A 24,307-nucleotide genomic window follows, 5' to 3' on the forward strand; every position below is an offset into this window, starting at 1 on the left:
CTTACCTTGTACATAGATGAGATGATCTCCTTCCTCTTCTGTGCTCTTATTTTGGATACGCGTAAAATTGTGCGCTCTTGTTGGATTCCTGCTTCGTTTTTTCGGCTTCTTCTTGTTCTTGCTTTTTGTTGCCTAAATGAAACTGCCCCTGTGGTTTGTTATGAGAAGAAGAAAGCCAATAATCCGTCTCTAAATAACAGAGCAGAGCTGAAAAAGAAAGATCTTGCTCCGGGCAGCCCAAGTGCCTCTGGGCCAGGGATTAGGCTACAATTAGCTCAACTCCACTCTCTCGCCCAGGCAATTCTCTCAAGGAAGAAAAAACGTGATATACCCCCTCCTTATTCCCGAAATTATGACTGCAAAGATATAATAACTTGTCTAATTTTTACCCCAGCTAAAGTAGACGGGTTCCCTTAACGGTGTGAAGTTGTAGGGGGTTGGAAACCTAACAGGCAACTGTCGCTCAATGGATTTAGAGCAGCAAAAAGCAGATTTTAATCATTGTCATTTCGTCTGATGTAATAGTTCCCCAGGCAGTTCCAGCTAGTAGGCATACATTTCCATCTCCATCTCCAGCCTGGATCTAAAGTTTAAAGCCATAGTCCTTCACTCAGGCAGCATGCAATAAAAGGCGCAGTAACTTGTTGATAAAGTCCCAGTAGGAAAAATATGTTGAAAATGAAAAGATATCCTTGAACCAATATCTTTCACGCGGTGATTTCCCCCCTCTGTCTCTCCCTCTCTCCCTCTCTCGCCTTAATGTCTGGAGTTGTAACACCAAATTTCCTGCAGGCCGTTAAAATCAAATGACGTCTATGGACATGCATGCTGCTGCAGAAAGCGCCCTCACAACCTGCCTGCAGCCAAATGCGCCATTTCAATTATAGCGCAGGGCTTAGATGGAGATATTGCCCAGAACAACCCCCGCCCTTCCTTCACTCTCAAATGAAAGCAGTCAGCCTCCAGACTTTTTTTTTTGTTGGGAAAATAAGACGCTGGATGACAATTGTTATTTTTTAAACATATAAAGACACCATGCAGGTGATGATGAAGCGCGTAAAAGTGATGTGCCAAATTTGGTGAAGGATAAAGAGGGAGACAAGCAGGTGCTCACACCAAGGAGAGCATTATTTATTTATTTGAATGTGTGTTTATTTGCGGGTAAATAACTGTGAATAATTGATGCAACATTGAGCCCAGTAATTACTCTACCAGCATCCTGAGAGGTGGGAGGCTCGTTTCTTGATATTTGGCGCCAACCAGTGTAGGAACTTGTTATTGGTCCACAGAAAATGTAGTTTAACTTTTTGGGAGAGGTCTCTATTGTTTAAAGACGAAACATATGATATCTTATTGATCCTGTGGCATTTTAAATGGTCTTTTATTTTCTGTTACCATAATACTCCAATAATATACTATTAATCATAAGGATGGATCATATGGAGGTTAATTTAAACATGTACATTTAGTTACCTGTGAAATCATGTAATCTAACTCATTTTAAGTATCTCAATAAAGTAACCTGATTACTTTCGTGACCATTGGATTACTTTTAATATTAAACACCAATACATTTTAGCGATATTATTTTAGTTTAATACATCATTTGAATACACAACACAATCTTTTGTTTAATAAATGACATGTCCACATATATTGAATTAAAATACGTTATATAAAGAAAAATAAGTTAAGTGTTGTCATGAGGCTTGTGGAGTAACGGATTACATTTAACAGGATTACGTAATGAGTAAGGCAGGTTTTCCTATAAATAAAATATATTTTTAACCTAAATATCTTGATTTCTTCATTTCTAAGGTGACATTGTCCTGTAGTTTTTCTAATAAAACACTGAAGCATACTTTTGATATGTATTTCTCTTGTGTTTATTTGCATTTGATATTGAGGTCATCTATAAGTAGGCCTAATCAGGTTAAATTACGTTATATTGTGATACTCAGATTAGGTTAATGCATTTTCTTTATAGGTTACATTTTTAAATTAACCCAGTGCTTATATGTCGTTCTTAAATGTTTTTTTAATATTGTAATCCTGCTAGTTACCCCCACTTAAAAAATGTAACACTAATCTGATTACATATTTTTCGTTTAACTGTAAAGAGAAAACAGCTAACTCTTATTGCATCCTGATTATTCCGTTACATGTAATCCGTTACTCCTCAATACTAGAAGTTACGGTACCTTCCTACATCTAAAATGTCAATAATTCTGATATAAAATAAAGTAGTGATACTGGTGGTTTCGCAGCAGCATAGTGGGAGTGTGAAAGCGTCTCTCCTTGAAGCGGTTCAAGTCTTTGTAATTAGAAAGACTCCGCGCCTCAGAGCGATCCCATCATCCCTCGCGGCACAGATTTGTTGTTTCCAGAGGTACGAACTGCAGGGGGAACTGGATTTTTTTTCTCATTAAAGGAAACAAGCCCCGAGTTAGTTCAATTACATGAAGTATGCAGGGATGTTGTAAATTTAAAGATTTAAATAGCTTACAAAGTGGCCCCGGGCCCCATCAGTTAATTTCCTTAATTTATGGATTTTAGCGGAGTGTCTATGTCGAAGGGAAGAAGTAGGTCATCTTCAGGATTTGCATTCGGCTTTGAGATTTCACAACAGATCGAAACATTTGTTCTTCTGACCAGCAGGAGCAGGTGGAAGGAGAGGAAGTAGTGTTCCCTCTATAACTGAAACAAAAACGTCACCATGAGTCAAAAACATTGCTTTTCAGTGGAGAAAGAAAATGCAGACGGTTGTAATATTTGACCCAAGTAATGAGATTATTGATGTGTTTGTCTCCTTGAGATAACCGCTCTAACCTGGCATTCATTAAAGGATTGTTCAACCTAATTTCCCCAAAATTGTAATGTTTGCCTTTCTTAAAGTCAAATCCATATAGATGTTTGCTTAATTTTTAGGTAAAATGAATAAGCAGCAAAAAGAAAGATTAAACTGCGTAGATGAAAGGAACAACTGTCCTTCAGACAGCATTATGTAAATGAAGGGTATGAATTAATGCATGACCTTAGAAGAGTAATAACTTTGCCTGTAGGTTCAAAAGCAGGTGCTAATAGTGGGGTTTCATAAAGTGGCTCAAAGGAGGACAATATTATTCCTTTCTCTAAGATACTTTGTCCTTACACTAACACATTAAAAACAATTCCCTTCCCTATAGTGTGTTATGGCTAGCAACCCAACACATTGTACGTGATAGGCTAAGGGGCGGGACATCTCTAAGCGGTTGACCAATCACAACAGCTAACCTATCAGAGCAGACTGGGCTCTGGTGTCAGACAGAGGGTGAAAAGAGGTGCTGCAGCACAGACAGTATAAGAAAAATTAAGAGCTTTTTCCACATTAAAGCATGGAGACATGTCCCAGTAGAGACACTACATACTGATATACACCTGAACATCAGCAGGAGAGGACTCTTTAAAGTAAAGACACTACATACTGATATACACCTGGACATCAGCAGGAGAGGACTCTTTAAAGTTGAGACACTACATACTGATATACACCTGAATATCAGCAGGAGAGGACTCTTTAAAGTGGAGACACTACATACTGATGTACACCTGAACATCAGCAGGAGAGGACTCTTTAAAGTAGAGACACTACATACTGATATACACCTGAATATCAGCAGGAGAGGACTCTTTAAAGTAGAGTCACTACATACTGATATACACCTGAACATCAGCAGGAGAGGACTCTTTAAAGTAAAGACACTACATACTGATATACACCTGGACATCAGCAGGAGAGGACTCTTTAAAGTTGAGACACTACATACTGATATACACCTGAATATCAGCAGGAGAGGACTCTTTAAAGTGGAGACACTACATACTGATATACACCTGAACATCAGCAGGAGAGGACTCTTTAAAGTAGAGACACTACATACTGATATACACCTGAATATCAGCAGGAGAGGACTCTTTAAAGTAGAGTCACTACATACTGATATACACCTGAACATCAGCAGGAGAGGACTCTTTAAAGTAGAGACACTACATACTGATATACACCTGAACATCAGCAGGAGAGGACTCTTTAAAGTAGAGAAACTACATACTGATATACACCTGAACATCAGCAGGAGAGGACTCTTTAAAGTAGAGACACTACATACTGATATACACCTGAACATCAGCAGGAGAGAACTCTTTAAAGTAGAGACACTACATACTGATATGAACCTGTAAATGAGCATGATATGGCCCCTGTAATGTATAACGTTTGAAGTAATACACAATGCTATACAACTCTGTACGGCCCTGTACTTATATTACGTTCTACTGAGAAATACTCAAAAATGTAACCTCACTTACATATGTCAATCATAGTCCAATTGCTGCATTTATTAAAAACACAATCCAACACTTAATTAGATCTAAATTCAGTGGTTTGTAACTAAATGTGTGTTTTTGTGTTGTGTGGAAATACAGAAGGCCATGCAGGGTCCTACATTGAGGAATCAATAAATGCTGCTTTTTCCATGTACACATAATAATGCTAGATAACAGGAAGTGAGGACATAGTACCATCTGCTGGTTAGCAGCAACACTGTGAATGATCACTGTTTTTATGGATGCACTCATGCAGAAAGGTCGAGCTGTTTATGTCCGGGGTTATAGGTTTAGTTTCCATGTGGTCCCTAAAAAGCATGTATTTACCGGTGCTTGTTAGTGGCCCTAAATGTCAAGTCAATGTTATTTATACAGCCCTGAATCACATATTTGCCTCAGGGGGATTTACAGTCTGTGCTGCATACAGGGGTGGAAGAAGTACTCAGATCTGTTATTTTTAGAGTAGAAGCACTCATATGAGTTCTGCTAATAAAGTAGTTTTGATGGTAAGTGTTGTTATGGAAGTCAAAGTACTTGTGATGCGTAGTGTCCCATTTCAGAATTACATGCCTGAAATATGATTAGATGAAATGATGAGGCTATATAGTGTGTAAATGTGTTTGATACGTGTGTGGACCTAAATCAAGAATGGCTTATGGTCTTGCTATTCTCCTTAAGACGTACAGTATACTGGATAAGTAAAAACTCCCCCCAAAAAATCCTTTAACAGAAAAAATATTAAGACAAGGAAATGTAGAAACATCTTGATAACACATTCGCACCATTTAAAAAATATTCACCAACTTGACAAAACCTTTACAGCATTTACTAAAAGCACTGCATAAACAAAACCTTGGTTGCTGATTGGCTAATGGTTACACAAGACAAAACATCGTTATGACATCATAAAGTGGCCAAAATCTGATCAGCTCATTTTCAGACAGGTTTTTATAGAAATGGATCAAAAAGAGAGAGAATCTTTGTTCCTGAAACTTTCAGAGTCTCTTCACACAGAGGGGACACATGTTGATGTAGAAGAGACATGAAGAAGAGGGGACACATGGTGATGTAGAAGAGACATGGAGAAGAGGGGACACATGTTGATGGAGAAGAGACATGAAGAAGAGGGGACACATGTTGATGTAGAAGAGACATGAAGAAGAGGGGACACATGGTGATGTAGAAGAGACATGGAGAAGAGGGGACACATGTTGATGGAGAAGAGACATGAAGAAGAGGGGACACATGTTGATGTAGAAGAGACATGGAGAAGAGGGGACACATGTTGATGTAGAAGAGACATGAAGAAGAGGGGACACATGTTGATGTAGAAGAGACATGAAGAAGAGGGGACACATGTTGATGTAGAAGAGACATGGAGAAGAGGGGACACATGTTGATGTAGAAGAGACATGAAGAAGAGGGGACACATGTTGATGTAGAAGAGACATGGAGAAGAGGGGACACATGTTGATGTAGAAGAGACATGAAGAAGAGGGGACACATGTTGATGGAGAAGAGACAGGAAGAAGAGGGGACACATGTTGATGTAGAAGAGACATGAAGAAGAGGGGACACATGTTGATGTAGAAGAGACATGGAGAAGAGGGGACACATGTTGATGTAGAAGAGACATGGCGAAGAGGGGACACATGTTGATGGAGAAGAGACATGAAGAAGAGGGGACACATATTGATGTAGAAGAGACATGAAGAAGAGGGGACACATGTTGATGTAGAAGAGGCATGAAGAAGAGGGGACACATGTTGATGTAGAAGAGACATGAAGAAGAGGGGACACATGTTGATGTAGAAGAGGCATGAAGAAGAGGGGACACATGTTGATGTAGAAGAGGCATGAAGAAGAGGGGACACATATTGATGTAGAAGAGACATGAAGAAGAGGGGACACATGTTGATGTAGAAGAGGCATGAAGAAGAGGGGACACATGTTGATGTAGAAGAGACATGGAGAAGAGGGGACACATGTTGATGTAGAAGAGACATGAAGAAGAGGGGACACATGTTGATGTAGAAGAGACATGGAGAAGAGGGGACACATATTGATGTAGAAGAGACATGAAGAAGAGGGGACACATGTTGATGTAGAAGAGACATGGAGAAGAGGGGACACATGTTGATGTAGAAGAGACATGAAGAAGAGGGGACACATGTTGATGTAGAAGAGACATGAAGAAGAGGGGACACATGTTGATGTAGAAGAGACATGGAGAAGAGGGGACACATGTTGATGTAGAAGAGACATGAAGAAGAGGGGACACATGTTGATGGAGAAGAGACATGAAGAAGAGGGGACACATGCTGATGTAGAAGAGACATGGAGAAGAGGGGACACATGTTGATGTAGAAGAGACATGGAGAAGAGGGGACACATGTTGATGGAGAAGAGACATGAAGAAGAGGGGACACATGTTGATGTAGAAGAGACATGGAGAAGAGGGGACACATGTTGATGTAGAAGAGACATGAAGAAGAGGGGACACATGTTGATGGAGAAGAGACATGAAGAAGAGGGGACACATGCTGATGTAGAAGAGACATGGAGAAGAGGGGACACATGTTGATGTAGAAGAGACATGGAGAAGAGGGGACACATGTTGATGTAGAAGAGACATGAAGAAGAGGGGACACATGTTGATGTAGAAGAGACATGGAGAAGAGGGGACACATGCTGATGTAGAAGAGACATGAAGATGAGGGGAAACAGGTTGATGGAGAAGAGACATGAAGAAGAGGGGACACATGTTGATGTAGAAGAGGCATGAAGAAGAGGGGACACATGTTGATGTAGAAGAGACATGGAGAAGAGGGGACACATGTTGATGTAGAAGAGACATGAAGAAGAGGGGACACATGTTGATGTAGAAGAGACATGAAGATGAGGGGAAACAGGTTGATGGAGAAGAGACATGAAGAAGAGGGGACACATGCTGATGTAGAAGAGACATGGAGAAGAGGGGACACATGTTGATGTAGAAGAGACATGGAGAAGAGGGGACACATGTTGATGTAGAAGAGACATGAAGAAGAGGGGACACATGTTGATGTAGAAGAGACATGAAGAAGAGGGGACACATGTTGATGTAGAAGAGACATGAAGAAGAGGGGACACATGTTGATGTAGAAGAGACATGGAGAAGAGGGGACACATGTTGATGTAGAAGAGACATGAAGAAGAGGGGACACATGTTGATGAAGAAGAGACAGGAAGAAGTGGATTTTGCATAATCGGTGACCTTTAACTAAAATATGAATTTCTTGTATTCTAATCAAATTCTTTTCAACAATCATGTTTTTTTGTTCTCAAAATCTCACTTTTGAAGTGATTTACATAAAAGCCGACGCTGTGTTTCTGTAATCCACGTGTCCCAGGTCACCTTCACACTGTACTTCTGCACCGAGGTGAAAACAGCCCACTCTGCGTACAGTCACATCTTCCCTTCTAAATGCGGGGCATTTGCAAGAGTCTCTTTCAAGCATTTCAAATCAGATCAACACTCCTGCTTTGCCCTCTGGCGTGTGGAGAAAGTTGCAAAAGAACATTGAGAACTTGCTTTTGGTAATCTGCATGCCTGCTGGAGCCCACTGTCAATCGCTGCCTTCTTCCAGCCATCTGACATTCTGCTTGATGTTGCTGTGTGTCTGAGGTGCAGCAGCAGCGACACTTATTGTTCGTTATTTCAGAGACAGATCGAGACACAGAGAGAGAGGGAGAGGGGGGTGTGGGTTTATTAATAGACCGTGTGGGGTTGTGATGCACACAAACACCTAACAAGCACACTGCAGACTCCCTCAAGTGCTTAATGCCGGCAATTAAGTTTCAGAAAAAGCTGAGCACTAAGAGAGTGTGTACTTTCTGTGTACTTTGAGAGTTGCTGTTATGAATCACTTTACAAGTAAAACTGCAATGACCCTGCTGCTGTCAAACTATCTCTTTGAACATCATCTGATACATAAATGAACCCCCATCACAGTAGACTTGTAGGTCGATACTATAACTATATATCAATGCTCGAATTATACATATAACTATAATTCAACCATTGCAGAGTTATTGCATAGCGGTGTAGTGGAAAGTACATTTACTCAAGTCTGTACAAATTTGAGGTTTTGTTGGCTTCGTTTGTGCTTTTTACTAAACCGTTCATGCTGCTGTATACTTCTACCCGACTAAAAGAGAGTTATAAAGTACTTTTTTTTCTAAAAGCTACATTTATCTGACATCTGCAGCAACACTGAAATGCTCGTTGATCTATGGGCACTTGTAAATGTCTATAACTATGTAAATGTATCCTGTAAATATAGTGTATGATGTCCTTTATTGTTTTATGTTTCATGTGGAACCTATATGCTGCAGGTCTGCCTTGAAAAAGAGATCTATGATCTCAATGGGACCAATCTGGTTAAATAAAGGTTTGAAATTAAATGAAAAACACACAAAATCAGCTCATAAAATATAAAGCATTTCATAAAATACAATTAGCTCCTTATTAATAATCCAGTGATATTATATATTATAACACAAGGGCCATTTCCTGCATTGAATATGTTTCACCTTCACACTTACGGTACATCTACACTACAGGCATCAAAAAATCTTGAAGCTGGGCGTGTCTGAAGCTTGGCGATTTCTCGCGCCCAAAGCGACCAACAGCCAATCAGGAATCTCCCGCCCGCCCCCGGCATACAAAGCGAAAAAAAAGCCCTCTTCTTCTCCACTATTGCCAAAATGGATGCCGGTTTTGTAGGAAGGGTAGCGTTGGTTTATGCAATGTCTCGCAGGAGGCCACGTATTGTGCGTCGCTGTTGGGTACATCCGATACTCAGAAAACGTCTGCAACGGGGGGAATACCACGTTCTTGTCCAAGAGCTCCGCCTGGATGGTGTACTGTTTCAGCAGTACTTCAGGATGAGCAAAGACGTGTTCAACGAGTTGCTCGGGAAAGTGGGTCCACTGATTGCAAAGGCAGACACCCGTATGCGTTTGTCAATCCGACCCGCCGAGCGACTCGCCATCTGCCTACGGTACGTTTTGTGTATTTCTACTTCTTTAATATGACTCTGTATATAAAGAGAGAGAATGCATGCAATGGATGAATTATGAATGAAGTCTGTGATTTAGTTCAGATGAATGACATTAATTAAGATAGCTAGGTAAACACAGTATTGTGTGTGTGTGTGTGTGTGTGTGTGTGTGTGTGTGTGTGTGTGTGTGTGTGACATTTTTTTTTTTTAATCATGTATATTACTTTTTTCTCAGGTACCTGGCAACCGGTGACTCGTACAGGACCATAGCATTCAGCTATCGGGTCGGGCATGCAACAGTGGCTGTCATCGTGAAGGAGGTTGCGAGTGCCATCTGGACCGCGCTGGTTGAGGAGACCATGCCAGTACCACAGACGGAGGACTGGAGAGCCATCGCTGCTGGGTTCCAGGAGCGCTGGAACTTTCCGAATTGCGTTGGTGCCATTGATGGGAAGCACGTGGTGATCCAGGCTCCGGCAAATTCTGGGTCCCTCTACTTCAACTACAAGTCCTCCCACTCCTTGGTACTGCTGGCTGTCGTGGATGCCCAGTACCTCTTCACGGTAGTGGATGTCGGAGGTTTTGGAAGGAGCAGCGACGGTGGGAGCCTGCGAAATTCCGCTTTTGGAGAGGGCCTCCGAGATGGCAGTCTGCAGCTACCAGCTGACAGCGTCATCCCAGGAGCAGAGCGGCTGGGCCTTCTTCCCCATGTGTTTGTTGGGGATGAGGCTTTTCCGCTGCTGGACAACCTGCTGCGTCCATTCCCTGGACGTCAGCTCACGCGTGAAAGGAGGCTGTTCAATTACCGCCTCAGCCGGGCCAGGTTGGTTGTTGAATGTGCGTTTGGCGTCCTTGCATCACAGTGGAGAATGTTCCGGCGTGTCATCAACACCAGCCCGGAGGTAACAGAGTTGTGTGTGAAGGCCACCTGTGTGTTGCACAACTTCCTCCGCAGGAAGACAATAGGAAAGCCATCACGCACACCTGTCGTCCCTGTAGTCGCAGAGTCGAGTGATGACGCTCCAACCCTGCGCGATGCACCTAGGATGGGCTCAAACAACGCCACACGCCGATCCATCCAACTGCGGGAGACCTTCTGCTCCTATTTGAATGAGGAGGGTGTAGTGTCATGGCAGCATAAAGTTGTGTAGGGTCACCATGGCTCCTCCAAACCAAAAGCTCTTTTAAGAGCTACCCATTTTCTTTAAAGAGCAAATATTCCAAATGAGCCATTTTAAAATCAAACATTCCTAATAAACATGTTTCTTGAATTGATATTATTATATTATGAGATGACTAACAACCTTTTTCTTTCAGCCCTGTTTTTACTGATAAACCACTCATAATTTCAATAGGTTTTCACAAGAAAAATTACAGAAGAAAGCACATATATATATATATACATATATATACCGACATACATGAAGCTTCTGGTATGTTGCAACTGACAAACCACATGAACAAGTGAAGAAACAGTATAGTCATAACATACTTTAATGTTTTATTTGGTAATGTTGTGAGTGAAGTGTGTGTGATGAGTGTAAAAAAATGTAATGTGGATCAGTATGTGTGAAAAAAATTTTTAATTATAAATTGTCCTGATCCACCTCAAAAATTAGCTGGTGTATCCCGAGGCGGACTCTTGCCCTCTGTCCCCTTGTCATCAGCCTCATGGTGGGCAAGAGGCTCTTAAAGAACTGCAAGTCCTCGTCCTCCTCCACCACTGGTGGGGTTGGCTGGGCAATTGCTGGGTAATTGCTGACAGCAGACAGCAGACTTCGTTCAAACGAGGACATCTCCCTCTCCCTCCCCCGTTTTTTGCCCCGGACCTCAGCATTCTCCTCCTGGCTGGCTGCTGCTGGCTGACTGGTGGGCTGACTGGTGGACTGGCTGGTGGACTGGCTGGTGGACTGGCTGGTGGACTGGCTGGCTGGCTCACTCTCTACCTGGCTCTCTTCCTCTTCCACCAGGGTGGATGGAGGCAGGGTCTGCCGGGGGACATTGCTGGACGTCGCACGGTCTATGATGAATGGGGTTAAAAACCCCATCACTGCCATGAAACGCCAGGGTTTGTACCACCCTGCAGACCCTGCCCCGCTTCTTTTTGCCTCCTTCTCCATATTCTTCTCCTTGCGGAACCTGTCCCTCAGAGTCTTCCATCTCTTTTTGCACACATCCTCTAATAAAATGAAATAAAATAATAAAGTTAATAAATAAGTTAATTTCTTGAATTTACTAAATTATTCCTCCAATAATGAATGCTATTTTTATGCTACATGCTGGCTAAATATACTGTCTATGCTTGATAGCTGTGCATGTATTATACGTTATGTTATATATTTTGCTTATACTTATTATATTATATATATATTATATATATTATTATTTTATTATTATATTAATATATATTATATGTTATGCTACATTACTAGCTGTCCATTCAATGTTAAAAAGAAGTAAACTGGATATAAACTCCCCAAAGAGTTGAAAACCTACCAGTTTCACCAACTGTCTCTGCCACCTCCCGCCATGCCTGGTTCCTCCGGTTTAGGTCCCGGTATGTGAACAGAGTACAGTCATACAGTACTGGGACACTTGCCACGGCAATGATTAATTTATCCTCCATTTTATGACATATGGAAAATAGTCAAGACCTGCGGTATCAGCATACACGCGGTTTGATTGGCTTGCGCTTGTACTGGCGGGAATTGCATAAACGGGATTTGATTGGCTGATGCCAAGCATCAAGCCTCAAAAGTTGAACAATGTTCAACTTTTGATGCCGATAGATGCTCGTGATGCTTGCAAAGCCATGCCATGCTCCCCACAATGCAGTTCGGCGAAGATTCAAAATCTCCTACGTCACCCCATTCAAGTGAATGGGCGAAGCGTTGAAAGCATTTTTTGATGCCTGTAGTGTAGATGTACCGTTAGAGATCAATTAACTGCTATTATTTCTATAATTTGGCATTGCTACTTTGGCGTGAGTAAATATATAAGTATGTCTATTTGTATTTTAAGATGTTTTCCCCCTATATATGTATTAAAGAGGTAAAGAGGGGGTCAAATAATCAGTTTTGAGTTACATCTTAACTCTCCAAGGTCCCATGTCATGCTTCTCTGGTTATTACCCGTCCCCTTGTGTGTTATGAAGCTTTTTCTGCATGTAAACGGTCTGCAGAGTCAAAACCCCTCAAAGTACACCCTGTAGGGAGTAAAACTCTAACACAGAAAAGACCTGTCTATGCTGCCCCAGAACGCCTCGTTGGAGATTTCTCTTTTTCCATTGTTTGCTTCCTGGGTTCTGTGACGTGTGAACACCCAAATCAACAACAAATGACCAATTCACGGAGCACCTCACACACCAGGACCCCTTGGCTAACTAACAGGGGCCGTTTCTCAATCGCGAGGATGCTTGCTTGGTAGCACATGTCTTCCGAGTCACTTGCTTCAGAAGCTAGGCAAGAATCCTTCCTGGCATTCGGAAAACGAAGAGCGGAACAGGCTAGCAAGTGTGCAGGTGTGCGTCATATGAGAGGCCCCGCCTTACATTTTCCGTCACAGATTTGGGGAAATTGGTCCGTGCGCAAAGCATTGTGGGGATTTTAAGGACGCGAAGTCTACCCATGTGCAGCCTCGAAATTACCCCCAAACCAAGCACGCGGCCTCGGTGGAATTCCAAGTATGCTGGATATTGGAACAGTCCTTCGGCGGCACTCGATGACGTAGCATCCTTGAAATATTGGCTTGGAAGCCAGTTTCCTCGAGATTGAGAAACGGCCAGAGAGTCCCCATTGACTTGCATGGAGCTCCTTCGTAGGTAATAGACGAGTTGGGATTGCGGAGAAATGCTCTCCACAGACCCATTCTCACAGCGTCATATTTTTCTTACTCAATATCAAGCCACACTTATTGTTTTTACTTCATCTGTGAGTGTTTGTGTGTGCTCAGGGTGAGTGTTCCGCCGACCCGGAAACCTGTCCGCTCCTCGCAGCAGCAGCCTCGCAACGTTCCGACCAATGAGCACACTGGGCTCACAGGGAGGGGGGGGGGGGGGGGGGGGGAGCTCCAACAAGCCGTTTAGGACAGAGAGTGAATACCTGGTGAATACACATACTACACAGAGATGCTGTATGAGAATTTGGAAAATTGCACAATTTAAATCTATTCTAGTAGACCTCAACAATGGAATTATGATCAGTGGAAATGGCCATGACATGGGACCTTTAATTAAATGCTGAGTTCTGACTGAAACAGATATAATTTATTAGCTAATTTCCCAGCTATAGACGTAAATTCTGATTAAGAACAACCTTTAAAAAAGTCCAATCTTTACATCTCCTTTCCACTCTGACGGATCATCAACATCTGTATCAGTAGCTGAGATTTGGTTAAAGAGTCTCTTCTGCTGCCATCCTGTGGTCTGAGGCTCTAATCACAGAATATACACGCAGTAAGTGAGAGCTCAGCACCTGGCAAGTAGGCCTTCAGATAAAAGAGGCCTTTTACATGTTTGGAGGAAGATCGCAACCAAATGTTGTGGGCCAAAGAAGTATAATGTTTAAATGTAAGGAGAACTTTCAAAAATATTCCCAGAACATAAGCGTATCTTTATCGGGGGGGTTTGAGAGAGAGGTGATACTATGGCTTCGTTTTGTGTCCGTTGTCAAATCCTTCTCCTAACAGCCTCTTAATCTAAGCGCAATACTCTGTGAAACCCTTCAAAAAGCCTCTGAAATGTGTTATTGTGCTTCTGGCTGAAACCAGTCTTACACATATCCAGCATCATGCTTTGAATGTGTGAACAGAGGGGGGAAAATGGCCTTTTTTGCTTTTTGTTGCTGCGACTATTTGCTTAAGCAGTAACAACGTGAACTGTGTGATGCCTCCAATCACATCTGGTATGCATCACATAGCGTGGCTCGGGGGGGAAGTCCCTGGCACCGGAGAACCCACAGTCCTCATTAGAGTGCATGTGTCACGGTGGCATCAACCGCCAGCCTTGACTTATGCTTTACATGAAAAATCATCCATCACAACACTGTCGACAGGAAACACGGAGCACGTCTTGAACGGTTTGAGCTTGTGTTTGGCGTCCTCAAGGGCCTTTTTTTCTCCCGTCTTCACCCATGTTGTTGGGACTAGTAACGGCCCGAGACTCAGACTGGAGTCCCTGTCCTTTTGTTGTGCACTGAGCTCTCTAACAGGGACGGGGTTTGATGTGTTTCTTCTGAAGGAGCGCTTGCTTTGTCAACACTGAGGCCTCGGCACTGACACTATGGAAGCTCGACGCCCCGGGGTGACAGCGAGGGGGAGGGGAGGGTGGGTCACTGCACCCTGGTGAAAGAGGAAAAGAGAGGCGATGGGAGGGGGGGGGAGGGTGCCAGCTAGTGTGGCCAGAGCCCAGGGCGAGAGGAGGGAGGAGAGGGGAGACTGCCTGGTGGGACTGAGGCTGCTGGCTGATGACATTTTATGGTCACAACATGCAATCCCACCCAAAATACAGCTTTCATAAACTGAACACTGGTGCGGCTTTTTGTTGCAGCCACACAAAGAACAACGCAGTTTTACGTGTCATCATGTCCTTTGAGTTTCACTTCTTTAACAATAGACAAAGCAGTGGGTGGGCAAAATATTTCTAAATTCTGACCATGTGAAAGAATACTAGACACTTTCTAAAGCAAAAAGAGATCAAAATAAAAAATGTTTTACTATTAATTTTTGATAAATTAACTCATATGCTTTTTAATATTCAAAAGTACCAGCTCGATAAATTGGTGGCACCTAATTAGGTACTTTCCTTAAGTTATTCTAGTATATGCCACATTATACTTCAATTTCACTACTTTTGGAACAAACATATTGTACTTTTGGCTCCATTAATTTGACAAATAAAACAAATGTTTAAAAAAAAACATACAGTTCAGTACATAAATTAAACAACGTATGTGCGTTTATAAAATACCATACATGGTGAACTAATAAACTTTGGTTTCTAACCTTGTTGGCGTATAATGCAGAGCTAACGGGGTTCATTAGAAGTTAGAGTTGTGAGCTCAACAAAAGGTCTCACAAATAGATTAAACTAGCAGACAGTCGACTAACGGCAGCAGTAAAATGCACAGATGCAACAGCATTAACAATGTAACAATGCAATATATAACATGGGATTTTTCTACAGTATTTGACTTTTGAGTGTTTGAATACATTTAGCTGATAATAATCGTTACTTTTACCTATGTTTGAATGCAAGACCTAAACGCTTAATGCAGTATTTTGATATTTTAATGCAAACTTCAATACAATATTTGAGCACCTCCTCCATCCCTGGATAAATACTGATATTGCACCCGTTGTTGAAATTATTCAGTCTTCCTATAAGTAGCATTTTTCTACATTATTTCACACAACAACCAGAGCCAGCGTCTCTGTTTCTGTTGCATATGGTGCTCCGCCTGTTAACCCATGATATATGTGTTTGTTTGCAGTGAAAGTCGCTCTCAGTGTGTTCTCCGTCCTCCAGAGGGGAGACGGAGCCGGGGGCGAAGATCTCTCGGGTCGCCCTGATACAGAATGAGACAACGAGCCCCAAAGACACGCTTTCTTTCACCAACACTTTGTGTTAAGTGGCCATAAGTAACTCTGGGTTTGCCTTGTGCATGCAACCAGAGTTTATTCTCTCACACATCATTATGGGTCACCCGTGTGTGTGTGTGTGTGTGTGTGTGTGTGTGTGTGTGTGTGTGTGTGTGTGTGTGTGTGTGTGTGTGTGTGTGTGTGTGTGTGTGTGTGTGTGTGTGTGTGTGTTCCCCTCTGTTTCAGCTCTGACCTCATCCTGTCAGTTCCTACCTCTGATATGGAGCATTACTTCTGTGAAGCCACTGTTCAGACGTCAGCCACAAGAGGGCTTGGATCTTCTTTCTGTTCGTCTGGACGTATTAATCCTCTGGTCGCTGGGTCTGTCTCTTTTCTTTGTCTCGTTCGAAGACATGTTTTCACTGTTAAATGATGACAGTAGAAAACAAAAAAACAGGGTTTAATCTCAAAGTATTTTATTTTCTTGAGTTAAAGATATTAAATGATTTGTATTTAAAGCTGTGCCGATCAAAATGTTAAAATGAAAAGCTATGAAATGTAAGACGGTCACTTGACATTAAAGCAACACATATCACCTGGCTGCAGTTCCCTCTCACTACAGAGGACTTTCGTGTCTTTCATCTCATTTATTTTCGTCAAGGACCCCTAACACTACTGATTAGGGGGCTGCATTGGGTTAAAATCACCCCTATAGTACATCCTGTGTCTTCCCTGCCATACCCACCCACCATCAAAATAAACAATTCTGATCAGTGGAGGAGAGGACAGAGTCATGAAGTGATCCAATGGTGTCGCTGCTATTGATGACCGTGTGAAGGTCTAAAGGCAAAACTATTAGATTTAATGATTAAACCCAGGCTGTTGAGTTATAAGGTGGTATTTTGGTAAAGATTAAATCACCTTATTTTCAAGCAAGAGGGTCAAAGTTCAAGGTACAATGTTATGATGATGTCTCAACTGTATGCATTTCAACATGTTTCTCAAGCCAAATACGGGTTGTTCAGCACAATTGTAATATGCATCTATTCCCAGCAAAGGGTATTATTTCCTTCTGGGAACCCCTCTTAAAACTTTAAATCCCCCCCCTTCAAGTTGCTGTTGGTTTCTTCTCTACTCTAATCAACACTATAGGCCACAGCAGACCGTTTTCATCCATAAACCTGCTGTTCATAACTGCTAAGATCGAAATGCAAAGCAAACCAAGTTAGAAACTATCTGGTGAACATCGTGGAGCATTTAGCAGCTAAAGAGACAGATATTTCCCTCAGGAGCCAATGGAAAGCAAAGCAGATGTAAGAGGATACAAACTGGCCAGAAACATTTAAAAGACTGAAAATGTTGCTCCATGGACACTGCTCGCCAACACAATCACCATATCAACAAGGGCTGGGAAACACAAGAGGCCACACGACAAGATATTATCTCGATACTTCTTACAGCAATGTCATTTAGAAGCAGTTTTAAACATTTTGCTTAAACAGTGTATTATGCCTACAGTATATTGCAACTGCACCTTCTCAACTTTCCTATAACCTCACCAGTAGAAACAGAGAGCGAGCGGTCACCAAAGAGTTGATTTGTATTTACCATATTACTAGTTTGTTTAATAAAGTATCAATACTTGTGTGTTAATACAATATTTCCAGACAAACTATTGTGGTTTAAGCTCCATCGATATATTACGTGACCAATATTTGACCTCTTTGTAACAAATTGTCCATTTTGTGCCTACAGCTTAAACTCCATCCACCAAGTGTCTTAAGATCAATTACTGGGAACTATATCGTTGAAATGTACGATGGAAATTCAACATTAGTTTTCTCATTGGAACTCAGCTAGAAACCTCTCTATCTGATCCATTTCTTTACTACAAGTTCTCCCCGGAAAACTCTGTCACCTTGTAAACTCTGTCTCTGGATTCATCATCTCCAGAGTCTAATGAAACGCCCTCCGCTGTGTTTCAGCCGCTGAGAGTCGGCGTGATGCACCTGCCTTCTGCCAGCCTACAGGCGCTCCAGATAACTCCTGTCTGATTAGCTCCTTAGGAGGACATTGTTCCAAAAGCAATTCACTCCACTCCCAGTATTAATTTAGTCCCGAGAGAGAGGCCCATCCATCGTGGGCCTCGCTGAGGGTCCCCCCTCCGGCCTGCTAATAGCACGGCACCTCCTGGCCTGTCACTATAAGTGATAGTCTCTCTCCAAGTTTGTTGCCTCGTTGTATTTCTCCCATCAGGCACTGCAACCTCTCTCCCTCCACTTCTCCCCTTCAGAGATTGTCGGATGGGTTTCTAACGGTTCTTGGCAAATCAAATACTCAAACAGAAACAAATAGTTTTTGTCGTCTGAAACTGAGACTCCTTTGTATACTTCGGTAACATAGGGACATCACCATGTAACACTCTTCTGGCTAAGGGGCGGGACATCTAAGCGGTTGACCAATCACAACAGAGCCGGCCAGTCAAACAATCAGATGATCTTTTGTCTAAACCTAACCAGTCATTACACAATGCTAATCATGTTGCATTGTGGGTTTCTACAAGTGTGATACAAGGCTGATTTGAAACCAAGTTAATTAATGAAACGTGTCATGTTACGTTTCATTAATTAAATAATCTGTGGGTTTGCAAAAGACCCACGAAACAAACATTTATTTAAGTGACTTTTTTGTCAAATTAGGTTTAAACTGTCAGGATAACTCAAGTGCAAATTTGAGTGAAACAAAATCACACATTTCTAGAGTAAAAAGAAAGTGGCCGTTTTCTCCACTTCATTATTTTCCTAATCAAGCTTCTGACAATGTTTTGAAATAAAGAGATTGTCGTTGGGTTTCTAACGGTTCTTGGCAAATCAAATACTCAAACAGAAACAAATAGTTTTTGTCGTCTGAAACTGAGACTCCTTTGTATACTTCTGTAACATAGGGACATCACTAGGTAACACTCTTCTGGCTAAGGGGCGGGACATCTAAGCGATTGACCAATCACAACAGAGCCGGCCAGCCAAACAATCACATGATCTTTTGTCCAAACCTAACCAATACTTACACAATGTTAATCATGTTGCATTGTGGGTTTCTACAAGTGTGATACAAACAAGGCTGATATGAAACCAACGCATTAATGAAACTTGTCATGATGTGTATCTGTCGGTTTGCAAACGACCCACGAAACAAACATTTATTTAAATGACTTATTTGTCGAATTAGGTTTAAACTGTCAGGATAACTCAAGTGCAAATTTGAGTGAAACAAAAACACATTTCTAGAATAAAAAGAAAGTGGCCGTTTTCTCAACTTCATTATTTTCCTAATCAAGCTTCTGACAATGTTGCAAAGAAAGAGATTGTCAGTGGGTTTCTAACGGTTCTTGGCAAATCAAACACTCAAACAGAAACAAATAGTTGTTGCCGACCATGAGGGAGAATTTGAACATCTTAACCATCACAGTAAAGCTATTGGGAGGCAACATGGTATAATTCATGTTGATCATTTGCTAATACAAGCAACTCTGATAATCGGACAAATACTGAATTACAAACTAGTGTGATGTCTTCTGAGTGTTTCTCCGCCAACAGATCGTTGCCATGCTCAGAGTTGGAAGGCATTGGGAGGAAAAAACAATAACGCTGCGACACAAATAAATATATAAGCCTCACACTCTTTGCTCCCATACCACTGAAAGAAATAAGAGAAACGATAACCGTCTCTCCTACATATCAATTATGATTTTGGGTGATTGGACACCTTACTTTAACAATGACAGGAAGTATATACTGTACATACCCTTTGGATTAGGAATTTCATTTCAGCCCTACTTCATGTGTGTTTAAGAGTACATATAACAACAAATGGAAAACGGTTTTGATGAAATATTTGGTTTATTTTATGCTTAAAAAATATAGTCCAAACGCTGCGACACAAATAAACTATAAGCCTCACACTCTTTGCTCTCATACCACTGAAAGAAATAAGAGTTTGTTGCCTCGCTGTGTGTTTTGTTTTCCCATCAGGCAGTGCAACCTCTCTCCCTCCACTTCTCCCCTTCCTCTGTAGGCGGAGGTTCAGGGCAGGTGTCTTCTCCGTCACTTCCATCACTCACGCTGGGGGTGATTCATCGAAAAGCTCGCCTTAAAGAGAAACAGTGGCAAGCCTCTCTTTTTTGTTTTGGGATGTTTGTGAGAGCTACCAGCAACAAGGATATCATAGAAGAAAGTGAAATAAAGCTTTCAATGTTGTTGAGTTTCTACAAAGTGAGTATAACTTGAAGGTGTTCTCTGATGTGGGGTGCACCTTTATTGATACAGAAGCTAAGATGTTTGAATCAGCAGGGGGCCGCAGCTGCTTTATGGGGAGCACAAAGTGTTTCCTCCATGTTTAATGTTTCTGTTTGAGAAGCTGTATGGTTGGAAATAGGGGAAGGAGGAGACTGTAGCTCTTCAGGTGTTAAAACATTTATTTTGTTAAGGGATTAACTTCAATTTGTGAGGCATTCATGTCGAAAAGTACAACCAATCAAATGCAACTAAATGGCCAAAATCCAATAGAGAGGCGAAGTCCCTCCCTTTCCGGGGGAGCTCCATGGAACCTTATTTCGGAAAAAGTATGTATTGAAGTCAATGGGGAGAGAAAGATTATCTCTCGATCCCGTTTGAATTGTGCCACGAATTACACATATGATGTTTGTCAATTTAAAAGATAATTTTGCAAGTCAAAAAAATAAAAATATGTTGTAAAACTGTGAAGTAACACATTCTTTGTGTGAAACCGCTCAATGAACTACAACTCCCATCTCGCACCACACACCAAGAGGCCGTCACGTTGGCACATTTCACTTCTTTCTTTCAGAATGAGGCGGAAAGTATTAAAAGAGGTGAAAATCACTCCAAGTCTGGGCATGTTGAGAGCTGTACATACACACAAGGGGAGTTAGTCGGTTCCGTAAGAGCCAGCATGCGGGACCGGGATTCTGGGATTTGTAGTCTTTCTAGTTGCATGTTTTTCATAGTCTTATATTTCAACAGTTTCACGACAAACTGTGACTTTTTTGACATGGAAATTATTTTTTAAATTGACAAACATCATATGTGTAATTCGTGGCACAATTCAAACGGGATCGAGAGATAATATTTCTCTCCCCATTGACTTCAATACATAATTTTTCCGAAATAAGGTCCCATGGGTCGGAAGTAGATGGGCGGGACTTCGCCTCTCTATAACATTTTCGGCAATAGGTGGACATTCGTTTAGTACCCATTGTAGCCGAGTCCCCAGAATTTTATTTTTGGCATTCAAGGTTTCTGTCGACCACGGATACTTTAAATGTAAATGTTTTTGCAAGTGATGTAGGAAAACGAGTGGAGCTCAGAGTAACTGACTTAAAGGGGCCCTATTATGCATTTTTGTGCTTTTCTGCAATGGCTAAAATCCCTGTGTTCGTGAGAATTTTAATATCTTGGATATTACAATAAAGTTATTGGGAGGCAAAATGGTAAAAATCATGTTGATCATTTGCTAATACAAACAACTCTGATCATCGGACAAATACTGAATTACAAACTATGTGATGTCATCTGACTGTTGCTCAACCAACAGATCTTGCATCGTTGCCATGCTCAGTGTTGGAAGGCATTGGGAGGAATTACAAACATCGCTGTGACACAAATAAACTAAAAACACACACCTCTCATGCCACTGAAAGAAATAAGAGAACATTTAACAGTCTCTCCTACATATAAATTACGATTTGGGGTGATTGAATCTCTTACTTAAATGACAGAAACTACCTTTGGATTTTGAACTTCCTACTCGATTTCCTACTTTAATTCATGCGCGTTTAAGTGTATATATAAAAGACATGGTAAAAAGTTTTGATTAACTCTTTGCTGTATTGTACGCTTTGGCTCTGTGAACATCTATTCCAAATTTGGTGACATTGTGTCTGAATGTATCTCTGAAAATAATCATCACAGACAACTTTAGAGAAGCCTACATTTCACTATTTTCGGTTATAGGAAGAATCCAAACATCAAGCACAACAAATCCTTTTGGTGTGTAAACTATTTGAGTACAACCATCCTTTTTTAAAACTAGGCTTTTTTTCCACTACTAAATTGACAAATGAGTGTTATTAGCATTAGGTCTGTTAATCATTGATTTATCTCCAAGACAGTAGGCGTTACCACTAATACATTCACATGAATAACTTAATTATGAAAATGCAACATTATAGTTTGATCCAGTCTTCTCCAGATGATGGTGTTACAGATGTGTGTGAAAACATTTCAACTAATCTTCTCAAACCTCCTTCCTCCATCAGCGTCACTACCATACTTGTCAACCCTCCCGATTTTCGCGGGAGACTCCCGATTTCATTGCCCTCTCCCGGTTTCCTCCCGGGGTCATATTTCTCCCCCATTTCTCCCGATTTCTGACAAAATCAGATTTACACACGACTGTTTCCACTCGGTCTTTAATACAGCTACACCATTGTTTGGTTTCCATGGTAACACGTCTCTTCAGTAGCGCGCGCAACTCAAAGTCTGAGAGGGTGAGGCAGATATTCACAGAAAACAGAACAAGAATCGACAACTGCTCTACTCTCTGCTCACTCCTTTCCTGTAAAATACAGGTCCAGCCCACACATATGCTCCATCAAGGACGGTGCTACAGGCCGCAAGTCAGTGCACTTACAAATACAATAAGCATGTTAATGTTAATCTAACAGCTCCGGCGATCCACTAGCACCCCCCCTCCCCCCCAATTTTGCATTTTGAAATTCTCCCGATTTCTGAGGTCTAAAGGTTGGCAAGTATGGTCACTACCCAGATGTTCTCCTCAAATCTTGATGCATTTTTACATAAAAAATACATCCTAAATATGCCGTCATTGGAGAGGTTTTTTTGGTCGGGCGGCCATGTTGTTTACATATAAAAAAAGCAGAGATGAGGATAATCAACCAAAACGCTTCAGGTAGAGATTTAGCCCCAAGGTTAAAGCAGCGCTCAGCCTGCAGCGGCTTCATTATAGATCCTATGGTTATTGATTGGTGTTCATTAAAGCTTCTGCATAATTCATTCCAATCCCAGCATATCACTTCATTAGAGGACTCGCAGTGGCTTTCATCTGTGTTTTAGTGTCAAAAGGAGGCGGTGGTGACTGTGGCAGCAAATTGGGTGCCACGACATTACACTATACTGTATGTGCATTAAAGAGGGCAGAGTACTACCAGAAGCAGTACCAGTGTTGGTGCTTCAAACATTTCAGATGCAGTACTGCCATCATGTGGTTATAAACAGCATCTCTACAGTGTGAGACACAGCAGGGCATCCTAGCTTTCAGTAACAGAACTTGACCAACACCGTATACCTTCTTTGGACACGCAGTTGCACATATAGATATATTTCTTTATTTATATGTGTAAATATACAGTGTATAATAATAAACTTAACGTCAAACAACACACCACCGACACCCTCACAATGAGCCAACAAAGATGGTCCGTCATCCTTAAACTCAAAGGACTGTATGTTTCCCCCCCTCTTCTCCTACTACTGTGACAAAGCATTATCCAACCCGTCCTCATGTACTGCCCCGCCTGCTTTTTCAATATAATCGCTGTCACCAACCGGACCAAACTCACACACACTGCTGCCAGGGTAACTGGACTCCCTACACCCAACCTCACAATACTTATCAACAAGGCCATCTCACGCGTTGCAACCACAATAAAAACTGGACATCACACATCCGCTTAAATCAGTACCTCGCCCCACTGCCATCCGGGCGTAGGTACAGAACACTGAAATGTAGAAAGGGTCACTTTGGGAAAAGCTTGATTCCTGCAGTCATTGCTGATTTAAATAACAGGCCTCACTGAGTGTAACCGCCATGTGTGTTGTCTGTGTTATTATTTATATATTGTATGTAAATAGTGTTTGTGTACAGTGCTTTAAAAATGAATTTCCCCATCTAATATAATCTTATCTAGTAATTATCTAAATTCGTATCCGTATACATGTAAAATCAGCTACTCTGTGATTTACCAAATCCCATTGTTGGATTTTTGTATCTATATTCTTACTTATATTTGTATTCTTATTATCATTGTTTTTCACCTGTCATATCCTGCATTTCTCACCACTGATGTGCAATACATACTATTTACTAATGTTATTACTGCTGTACTTTGTATTAGCACTCTTTGGTTTTAATTCAAATTAACATGTGCTTGCCTCTTTATTCAATGCGTTAGTCACAATATCAATTTCCCTACTTTGGGACACAAAGGATTTCTGAATATT

The 24,307-nt window shown here is 41.5% G+C and overlaps 3 protein-coding genes across 4 annotated transcripts in view; 1 reads left to right on the plus strand and 2 right to left on the minus strand.

Annotated features, from left to right (window-relative positions):
• kctd15b (potassium channel tetramerization domain containing 15b) overlaps positions 1-16,403 on the minus strand; it is a 54,190-nt gene extending 37,787 nt beyond the window's left edge. The window contains exon 1 of one of the 2 annotated variants that reach the window (XM_079663232.1): positions 16,260-16,403. Coding sequence is in view for 1 of the 2 variants with exons in the window: in XM_079663231.1 (XP_079519357.1) it covers positions 6-14 (9 nt within the window). In the remaining variant the exon portion in view is untranslated. Of the gene's footprint in view, positions 1-5; positions 744-16,259 lie in introns of those variants that run through there. The other variant, XM_079663231.1, reaches the window with a different exon arrangement.
• Positions 8,953-10,761, plus strand: LOC307030030 (uncharacterized protein). Its single transcript, XM_079666265.1, has 2 exons — positions 8,953-9,410; positions 9,646-10,761. Exons 1-2 carry the CDS (start codon positions 9,115-9,117, stop codon positions 10,559-10,561), a joined length of 1,212 nt encoding a protein of 403 aa, XP_079522391.1. The 5' UTR covers positions 8,953-9,114; the 3' UTR covers positions 10,562-10,761.
• On the minus strand, positions 10,899-12,036 carry LOC307030031 (uncharacterized protein; the record flags this gene model as incomplete). Its single annotated transcript, XM_079666266.1, has 2 exons — positions 10,899-11,589; positions 11,907-12,036. The coding sequence occupies 2 exons, from the start codon at positions 12,034-12,036 to the stop codon at positions 10,997-10,999; spliced, it is 723 nt and encodes a 240-aa protein (XP_079522392.1). The 3' UTR covers positions 10,899-10,996.
• Positions 16,404-24,307: the final 7,904 nt, after the last annotated feature.

The sequence above is a fragment of the Notothenia rossii genome (genome assembly GCF_949606895.1).
Source record: "Notothenia rossii genome assembly, chromosome: 2".
Classification (NCBI taxonomy): domain Eukaryota; kingdom Metazoa; phylum Chordata; class Actinopteri; order Perciformes; family Nototheniidae; genus Notothenia; species Notothenia rossii.